Source organism: Panicum hallii, chromosome 4, assembly GCF_002211085.1.
Source record: "Panicum hallii strain FIL2 chromosome 4, PHallii_v3.1, whole genome shotgun sequence".
Classification (NCBI taxonomy): Eukaryota; Viridiplantae; Streptophyta; class Magnoliopsida; order Poales; family Poaceae; genus Panicum; species Panicum hallii.
This window is the reverse complement of record NC_038045.1, coordinates 48,972,608-48,982,742: the sequence shown is the minus strand read 5'-3', so window position 1 is coordinate 48,982,742 and position 10,135 is coordinate 48,972,608. Positions and strand designations below refer to the sequence as shown.

Genomic DNA, 10,135 nt, shown 5'->3' with positions numbered 1-10,135 from the left:
GCCAGGCCGCGCAGGTGCCGGACTGGCGACCCGGCCAGAGACGGGCAGTGGCCACGGCAGGCCGGCCGGCCGGCCGGCGAGCTGGGGGCGGGCGCCCGGGCGCGTCAGTACGGGGGGCGCCAAATTCGGCGGGATCCGGAGTTATTGCGGGCGTTACTGTGGGAGGCGACGGGTGAGGAGCCGAGCCGGCAGCATTCATGCCGGGGGAAATCTGGAGTAAATGAACTCGAGATCCCCTCGTCTTGACCCGCTGGCGCCTGGCCTGGCCATCTACTAGTCACCACGAGCGCCGCCTCCCCGGCCGCCGGCCGTTCGACCCGTCGCTGCGAGTTCCCAGCGAGGAGGGACCGAGAGAGGGAGCGTGAGAGGAGCAACCGGGGGGCACGCGGATCGTATGGTCCCTGGCGGGCTCCGCGGCGCAGCTCGCCGGCCGGCCCCCGCGCCGGCTGCCACGACCCACGAGCGTGAATGCGTGGGTGGATCGAGGAAAATACTGCGTCCGGGAGACGATCGGTCTTGATTCTTGGGCGCCAGGCTCTGACGTAGCAGTACATGCAGGTGTTCAACAGCCCGGGTGGATTGGCAACGGGTGGTTTGGTTTTTGGAGGTGATGGTGCACATTCCCTACTGACGCTGCTGGTTGAAAAGTTCCGGCGAAGGGATTCCTGGGCAGTTTGTACGTGAAGCGCTACGTTCGCACGCCCATTTCAAAAGCTTTGGTCTGGTGCTGAATGAAATTCGTCGCGCGGAGTATGTTTGTACCTTTCAAACGCTACGCTGCCTCAGTAAAAATTATATTGTGTTTCTAATTCCAATCCCTAGCCAATTAACGAACGACGACACTTGTCGCCAGTGGAAGAACTACTCAACCTTTAAACCGCTTAGACCTACAATTGAATCTTATCCCAATCATTTTTGCAATCTTGATCCATCGCCGAATGAACAACCATTTCCTTCCTTTCTCAAAAGTTTGCAGCAGGTACATGTTTGCGCGGTGTTTAATTTTCACCGTACCTGAGCTACAAAATGGCGCACCGTCGCGTATACCCTCGTCCACGCGTAATCTGACGTCGCCCAAACATTCGCCAGCCGTTAGTCGCAGCTGCACCCTTCAAAAAACAAAAAACATGGCTGCACTTTTCAAAAGGAGGCTGAATGCAAATTAATAACGAAGATTTCGGCCACAGTTGGCAGCTTTGCGCTCTCCCACGCGTATCTCCCGCACAGGGCCGGGGGAGCGCCGGGCGGGTACGAAGATATCGATCGCCCGGTCCCTGTAAAGCCCGTGGCCGTGCACCCATCGATCCCTGCACGCCCTTCGGTCGATCACACCCAGTGCAAGCGAGCGACCGCGTGGCGTTCTTCTCTCTCTCTTTTCTGGGGCGGGCGTTGATGAAAACTTGAAAAGCTAGCCTGCCGGCCGGAAAGCCCCCTTCGCTTACACTGATGATGGCCGGTGGTTAGCTTTGGGTTTAATGCATCTGCGCGACGCATGATGATGTACTGAGTCGAGTGAAAGAGAATCTTAACAAGGGGACGGAACAAGAGCAAGAGGTTAGGGGCAACGGATGCGTGTCAGTACGGTAAATCTTCGGTGAGATGCTTTTTACATGAATTTAGATCATCCCGGCCGGTCAAAAGGTCGTCCATCGATCAAGATTGCTACTAGTTGCCAGCAGCCAGCGTATATATCTCATGCAGTTAGTTAACTAACACAGCATGATTATTACTGCCTTTCACTTTAGGTACGGTGTAGAAGAGGCCAATGCACTGCTGAGCCGTACGAGGAGTGTGCGTAGCTAGCTGTGCGTGCACCGTGTACTTCGACATCACGAGGGTTGACTTGGGAGGATCGGATCCCCGACCTCGGATGTACGCATTTGCATTGCGTTTATTTGCACTATTTATGCTGTGTTATTTTTTTTCTCATTTCAGATTAGTTAGACGACCCGACCCGGCCCGACGCGTCTGCACGCACCCTGTGTGGAGTACACGCGCGGGGATCGATCGTCAAGAGCTGTGCACAGCAGAGCCACCGGGTGCAGCGTGCGCGACGCTCTAGCGAGCTGGTAGCCTGCTACGATACGACGGCATGTACCCAGACCCGGCCCTACTCCCAACTGCGCACGTACGCGTATCCCGAGGAGCCCGGGGGATACATCCATACCTGCGCGCACCGGCTCGTCATTTGCGAGCGAGCGAGGGAGGGAGGGGCGCTTTAACTCGGCGGCGTCAGTGCTGTCAGGGCCTGCTGCGATTGGAACTGTACGCGCACGCAGATCGCATTCACTGGCGCACTGCCGCTCACTCTCGCAGCAGGAGCGTACGTACATCGACATGCATGGCGGGAGTAGATTGTAGATTACACCCATGCATGCATTTGGATCGCGGCATTCAGTACGCGCGTATCGCGCACGTGCACGCGCACGTGAGGAGGGCTCGTGCGCGTACGTATAGTAGTATACGGTGTACGTACCGCGCAGGTATGCACCCATACATAGGGGAGCTGGCTACCGTAGCAGCGCGACGGAGGTAGAGACAGCTCTACGACGACGCGCACGACGTCCGCACGTACTTACGCGCAAGAGGTCTCCCGCCTCCGCCCGTTTTCATTGGCGCGCAAAGCGGCGACATCTCACCATCGTCACCGCCGCGTACGTGCACTGCCGCCATTCATGGTGATGCTGGCCTGGCCGCGTCGAGAGAGAGAGAGAGAGAGACAGATGGATATGGACGGATCCACTCGTCGGCCGGCGGTCGATCGGGTCCCCAACAGCGACTTCGTTCCCCCCGGGTGCGTGCGCCGCCGTACCGAGATCCAGGAGCGGAGCGGATCCCCGGCCGGCGCGTACGCCGCCGCCGTTGGAGGGAGGATGCGGCCCTCGCGCTTCGCGTCGTCATTACTGTATTATTACCCGTTCAGGAATCAGGAGTAGTTTCCCGTTCAGGAGATCCGACCTACGAGTAGTAATCCCTAGCTAAGCTAGCTTCGCCCAGCCGCCTTATCCGTGGTGGGGGCTTCGGCTTCCACAGTGGCGCTACACCTCCAGCTGGGCTCTAGCTAATCGGGGAAGCGATGATCAAAGCTGATACAGAAAAACTCCACTCGTTTTGTGCCGTACCGTACGTTTTGCTAGCTAGATTAGGATCGGATACACACTCATCTCACGCACTGCTCCACATTTCTCCTCTGTAAAAGTGTTCCTGAACTACTGTGCAGAAAATACTAGACATACGCACGTACATCTCAAGGGGAAAAAAAAAAGGTTTCGAACTTTTGCACCCGTCGGCCGTCGCTGGCTTGGCGAGAGGCCCACTTGGCTTGCTCAGCCAGACGTAGTACTATACGCCTCCTGCATACGTATGAGATTAAATACGTAGCCAGGCACGATCACCATTCCGGCCCTAGCTACCTGCGATGCAAATAAAGGATCCAAATTCCGGGAGCCCCACGCCCGTCCTCGCGATTTTTGCCACCCGCGTATCGCCCCCATTAACTCCGGTAATCCCCCTCCATGGGATCCGTTTCATAAATGAGAGCCGCCCGGCCGGCCGGGGGCAAGCGATCGATCCGCAGCGGCGGGCCATGATCGCCGTCGTCGCACGCGCCGCCGGTCCGGACGCGCCATGAACGCCGTCGCCGAGCGAGCGTCGTCGTTGAAGGACGAACTAACTAATACTAACCTACTGTGCATGGTGAGCGTAATTAAACAACCCAGGCGGCCAGCCACAGCCATGCCGGGCCGCCATGATAGCGGCGGCGACGACGCGGCAGGAAGGCAGCAGGCGGGTCGACCGGCCGGCCGGGTTCGTCAAGGCTCCCATTGATATATCGCCACGAGATCTCTGGCAGTAATGCGATCGCGCGCGCCATTAGTGGCCGATCTCGCGATGAGATGGCGCTCATTAATTCCGTGGAAGCTTTTAATTTAGACCCGGCCGCCGGGGGCCCGGGGGCCAGGCGCAGCGGCTGCTGCCGCCATGGGCGACACGATGGGGGGGGGGGCTCGCCTGATCCTCTGGACGACGGATGGATTAAGGCGACGGCGCCCAGTTAATGGTTAATGATGAGTCCAGTAACTTGTACGTACAGCCGCCACGGATCCGAGATGCTGCGTGCCGACTCTGATTGCGGCCTGGCGCCCATGTGTAAACTTCAAGCCGTACTAGGTATGTAGGAGGGAATTTTTTTGAACCCTGCAGGTCTAGTTTTACAATGATCTTTTTTTTTTGTACGTGCGAGGGAAAGGATTTCTTGTTTTTGATGAACTCGCAACCTGTTGGAGAGTGTGATCGTGCACATGACCTTTTGTTTGCTTTGGCGTAATAATGCAAAACCCCTGTTCGAATATGCAGAAAGATGACTCTTTGAGTGGCTAATGAAAAGCGCACTGTACTGACTGATGTAATAATAACATATAAAACAGTAACTGGTAGCAGTACCGATGCATCATCGCCCACGCGCTTCTGGTGTGATGCACGTATCAATGCACCATCATCAGGACACAGACGCGCACGGTGCACCCAATGCTGCACCAGCTGGAATCGAATCCCGGCTGATGGGGAGGAGAGATCCCAGCGCGTCAAAGGAGCCAGCCGTGCCGCGCCCTAGAATTCTCGAGCCGTGCCCGGTACACGCGGCGTACCGGCTGCGGCGCATTACACCACCGTCCCGATCAGGATCTGAGCCGATCCCCCTCCCGGTCGTAACTCTCTCGACCGGTTGATTTTATTTGCCATATCGGCGTCAGGCTGTGCCAAGATATGCCCACCGCCACCTGCCCAGCCGTGGACGCGCTCGCGCCAGGCCAGTCACGGCCTCCGCCCGGATCATTCATCTCTCACTGCTGCTGGGAGGAACATCATGCATGGCCCGATCGAAATATCGAGGGCGTAACTACACTTTATTTATCACGTCCGGTCGGCGATCAGGCTTTTTTTTTTCCCTGGGACGATGGTTATTGACGTAGTACGCACAAGTTGACGTTCAAATCTTTGTGCTACTGGTGCATGCACGCCTCTGCCGATTTCTCATGCGTTTTGTAAGTTGGAACGATTGGAGCTAATTTTTTTTTTAAAAAAGAAACTAGAATTGGAGGCGATTCAGGATCGTGACTGTGGCGTCTCCAAGAACATTGGCCTTTTTTCCCTTCCAAACAAATGGCCAAAAAAAAAAAGAGGAATTCCTTGGGCATGCTTTCTTGGCATCGCATCAGACAGAACTCCCTCCTCCTCCTCCCCCGTGATAAAAGCGGAACAGGAACAGCCAAAGCCCCCCTCCAACTGCCACTGGAAGCTTGTGGAGCGCGGGCCCCACGCGGCCCACCTCGTGGCCCCTCCCCTCCTTGGCTCAGCAGCAGGCAGCAGCCATCGCCGCGGCCACGCCCACTCTGGGTGACCTCTATAAATCACCCGCCCAGACATTCCTCGCCGTCGCCATCCACCCGACCACCCCTCCCCCGCCCTGCTTCCTCCGGCCGCGGCCGCCTCCCCGCGACGAACCAATCGTGCTCGACCTTCGCCGCCGTGCCTGGGCTTTCGCTCGCTCGCTCCTCCTGCGCTGCGTGCGGGCGGCTTGCGTGGCGTGCGTTCTTGGCCACCTGGACGGTCGCTGTCGCCTCTCCGCACTCTGCTTTTGTCGTCGTCGTCGTCGCTGCCTTTTGGCTGGGCTTCTCCCTCGCCTTTTGCTTTCCCACCTCCTCCCGCCCGCGCTCCCGGCGGCAATCATGGAGGCGCGGTGGGCTCGTGCCTGAGCTCTCCCTCCGCTCCCCGGTCGACAGATCAGCCTGCGCTTTCCTTTTCCTTGCCAGTTTCAGGTGTAGTTTTGGCACTCGCTGTCGCTGCCTTTTCGCCTCTCGCTTTTCTCTCTTCTCTGCATCAGCCTCCTCGCCTCGCGTCTCACCTCGTCGGGGCGCTCTCTCTCTCTACCTTGCCGCGCCTCAGAATCTGGTGCTGCTGGTGTGTGGGGGTCGCGGAGAGCTCGCCCCGCTTGTTCTTGGCTGGCATTAGCTCCGCGGGATTCGCTTCAATTTTGCCCAGCCAGGCAGGCGTCGGGATTCTCGCTTCGAACAGTTGAGTCGATTGGGACGCTTTGGGGGCGGGAGCTTTGTTCTTGGGGTTCCCCTGCTTTGAGTTGGCGCGAATCCGGGATGCTTCTGGGCGCAAGCGCTGCGGGGATGGAGGAGGAGAAGAAGGGGGTGATGATGGGGAGGGAGAGGGACCAGTTCCCCGTCGGCATGCGGGTGCTCGCGGTCGACGACGACCCGGTGTGCCTCAAGGTGCTCGAGACCCTCCTCCGGCGCTGCCGGTATCACGGTGAGCACTTGCTTCGCCCACATTGCTTACTGTTATATTATTACCTGCAGCTAATTGTGCTCAGTTTGGAGACATAAAAAAAAATGAAAATGGTACAATCCTGCACATTCAAGACACTGTTTTTTTGCTGCTTCTTGCAATTTATCATGTACTAACTAGAGCATTTATATGTTCTGTTGCCACAATAGTTACCACATGCAGAGTAAATTTCTACCGTCCATGACCTGACACGTTTGTCGCAGCCATACTGCGCTGATGCAATCCATTATCTCGCTGATTTGACCATTGTGATCTGATAAGAGTACATGTTGCTTCGTTAACAGTCACAACAACCAACCAGGCCATTATGGCGCTGAAGCTGCTACGGGAGAACAGGGACATGTTTGATCTGGTTATCAGCGACGTACACATGCCGGACATGGATGGATTTAAGCTCCTTGAGCTTGTAGGGCTTGAGATGGACCTCCCCGTCATCAGTAAGTTTCGAACCTTCCTATTCTAGTGAAGAGTTCTTGATAGTAAGAGGTGTTTGTTGAGTAATAGTGTTCCCACATGTTAAATGTGAATGTTAAACCAAGTGCATTCCTGTGCAGTGTTATCAGTGAACGGAGAGACGAAATCCGTGATGAAGGGGATAACTCATGGAGCCTGTGACTACCTCCTAAAACCTGTTCGTATCGAAGAGCTTAGGAACATATGGCAGCATGTTGTCAGGAGGAAGTTCAGTAAGCGCGAACGCAGTAATCTTGACATCTACAAGGATTTCAATAAGCCACCAAGTGCAGATTCATGCCATGGGCACAATCAGATTGTTGGCGGGGCTCCTGACCAAAGTGGGAGGGTCAGCAAGAAGAGGAAGGAAATGCACAGCGACGAGGAAGATGAAGGAGAGGAGAATGATTTGCAAGAAGGTGATGAACCCTCTGCGACTAAGAAGCCAAGAGTTGTTTGGTCAGTTGAACTGCATCGGAAATTTGTTGCGGCTGTCAACCAGCTTGGAATTGATAGTAAGAACTCCCAACCTCCCTTTGCTTTATTTTATTGTCCTTACATATCGCAGCAACTCATTTATGTTGTGTCCTTTATTTTGCTGTCGACGCAGAAGCTGTACCAAAAAGAATTCTTGAGCTTATGAATGTGGAGAAGCTCACCAGAGAAAACGTTGCGAGTCATCTACAGGTATGGCATGTACTCCTAGCATTAATTATTTTTAGTGCTTTACTGCATCCTCTGTTTTTTTTTGAGGGAAGATGCATATGAACCAAAACCTTGATGGAAGGTCGGTCCATCATCATGGATTGAATCATAAGGATTTTTGTGCTTACTCCAAATATAACTAAAGTTTTTTTGGTGCTTACTATCAATAAAACTAAGTGTTACTGACCATATCTTTGTGTTCCTGCTGGTGCTAAAATGCCATGAAAGATATTATTTCATGTTCCTGCTGTTCACCACCATAACATTAACATTTCTGTGTTAGGGTATGTGTTCAGTTGGTTTGGAACAATCTACATTAATTGATGCACATTAGTGTTATTTAATTCCTCTGCAAACCTAAATATAGAGATATTCCATGCAAATGGTATATTGCTCAACTTTTGCTTTTGGGCATGTTGATGAGTAGATTAAAGCTGTATACATACTATTACATTTTTTTTTGGAAACGGAACTAATACAAATTTCATATTGGTTGCATACATACTAAAAAGTACAAGTTTAACCATTTAGTGAAAAATTGGAGTAACTCATAAAGCAGTTCACCTGTAATTGTTCATCTCGATCATAAATAAATGACTCCACTGATTACATGCTTTACTAATCAGTTCGTGTCATGTGATATGCAGAAATACAGGCTCTACCTCAAACGGTTAAGTGCTGTGGCATCACAGCAAGCTAGTATTGTTGCTGCTTTTGGAGGTAGAGACCCGTCCTTTCTTCACATGGGAGCATTTGAAGGGATTCAGGGTTATCAGCCTTTTGTGCCTTCTGCTGCTCTATCATCTTTCAACCCACATGGCTTGCTAACTGGAACTAGTGCAGCAACATTTGGGGTTCAAGAGCTTGCTCCTACCATGACAGTTCAAACTGCTACCAACAATGCCATAATAGGTCACTGTACTAGTGATGGGAACAAATTCCAGTATGTCGGCTTACAAGAAAACCAACCAGCAAATTTGCCACGAGGATCGACCACACCACTTGGGCTGCCCCAACTCCAACAGAAGTGGATCCATCAAGAAAATAATGATTTGTCTACTGTCTTTTCTGGGAGCGCACTGGCTAACAGCCTGTCTGGTGCACTCCAGAGAGTTACAAGCAGTCCATTGCCACCACAAGAACTTTTGGAGTGCGCACAAGCCAAACTTACCATCCGGCCATCGATGCCAATGCCATCTATGAATTCAGAACTGGTTGAAAGGACTGTTGGAGTTTCATCTAATTTGCAGGATTCAAGTGTATCCCAGCAGGGTGCCCTTCCAATAAATGATGCATTTTCCACTGACAAGTTACAGTTGCATGATCCATTCGATGGCACTAGTGGAACAAAATTTTCTGTAACCATGCCCGTTTGTCCTACTGGTAGCCTTACAGCCACCAACAACAAGAGTGGTGCTAGTTCTTGTGGCACAGTGCTGCTCCCTCCTGATACTGGGAGACATTCAAACTACCTACAGTTCGCAGGTGCAGGGAACTCTAGACATGAAATAGATGGAATGAAACAAGATCATCTGCATAACCAAGAAATGAGCATTGGGAGTTTCAATCATGATTTTGGTGCCTGTATGACTGAGCAGACAAATGCAAGTATGTCATCTCTTATGCCACAAATGAAGATTAACTCATTGACATCAGAGGATAAACTGAAGCAGAAGAATATTTATGATCTGGGGATTCCAAAGCTGCATGGTGGTTTTAGCTCTAGTAGCTGCAATTTTGATGGTCTTCTCAGTTCCATGATCAAAGCGGTAAGGACCTTATCTGTTATAGTTATTTCTTCCTGTTTTTAGGAAATTCCACAGCTTTTAGGACCTTATCATGTTTCTGAAAGAGTAGTAGGTTCAGTGTTTTTTCTGTAGTCATTACTCTTAATTTTGCAAATTACAAATCCTTAACTTCAGGCATTGGAAGCACACCTATCTGACCCACTATGAACATTTGGAACGTTATACTCTTGTTAGAAAAATTGTAGGGCCGAACTGAACATGTACAATCCTTCGAATCTGGTTCACTGAAGCCTTGTTTTAATTCTAATGCAGGAGAAGGATGATCTCTCATTCACGGATAATGACCTGGGGTGTGACCTCTTTCCACTTGGTGCCTGCATATGAGAGCTCTTAATATCCCTCTTGCGGATTGGTCCTCTATGGATGGAAGGACGTTGTACAGTACATTACTATTTAGGAGCATTAGCCAGTTATGCTGCCTGATGTGTTACTATGTCTAGTACTGTGCACACTAGATGATATACTAGGGATACAAGTAGGTAAGGATAATGGCTTGTAATCTGCACTCTCCTTTTCGAATGGGAAATGGAAGTATGTTTAGGTAAAAGAAGAAAAAGAAGCAAGTATACCGCTCGAACCTCATTTATTTCATCATCATAAATTTTACGAAATTCATTTCCTCACGACATTGTGCAGATGACATCACAAGTTTATAACCTGATGTTTATGGATGCACAAGTTTGTAAAACTGAAACACTCTAAACTGGATATAACATGATTCTTCTGGAAAGTCAAAATGAAATAAATAGATTAAAGTAAAATTCAGATGGACCTAGTTTGTTACAATATAAGTTCAAAAGAGATACACCTAAGTT

At 51.6% G+C, this 10,135-nt stretch overlaps 1 protein-coding gene across 1 annotated transcript; it reads left to right on the top strand.

The window, feature by feature from the left end:
* Positions 1 to 5,452: 5,452 nt before the first annotated feature.
* On the top strand, positions 5,453 to 9,889 carry LOC112888496 (two-component response regulator ORR22-like). The gene is made up of 7 exons (XM_025954717.1): positions 5,453 to 5,816; positions 5,944 to 6,315; positions 6,639 to 6,791; positions 6,909 to 7,322; positions 7,418 to 7,494; positions 8,160 to 9,281; positions 9,573 to 9,889. Exons 2-7 carry the CDS (start codon positions 6,150 to 6,152, stop codon positions 9,642 to 9,644), a joined length of 2,004 nt encoding a protein of 667 aa, XP_025810502.1. The 5' UTR covers positions 5,453 to 5,816; positions 5,944 to 6,149; the 3' UTR covers positions 9,645 to 9,889.
* The last annotated feature ends 246 nt before the right edge of the window (positions 9,890 to 10,135 follow it).

Coding starts and splice junctions, on each gene's coding strand:
- LOC112888496 (XM_025954717.1), top strand. CDS start 6,150: ATGCTTCTGGGCGCAAGCGCTGCGGGGATGGAGGAGGAGAAGAAGGGG. Junction 7,323..7,417: donor CAACCAGCTTGGAATTGATA/GTAAGAACTCCC, acceptor CTGTCGACGCAG/AAGCTGTACCAAAAAGAATT. Junction 9,282..9,572: donor TCAGTTCCATGATCAAAGCG/GTAAGGACCTTA, acceptor ATTCTAATGCAG/GAGAAGGATGATCTCTCATT.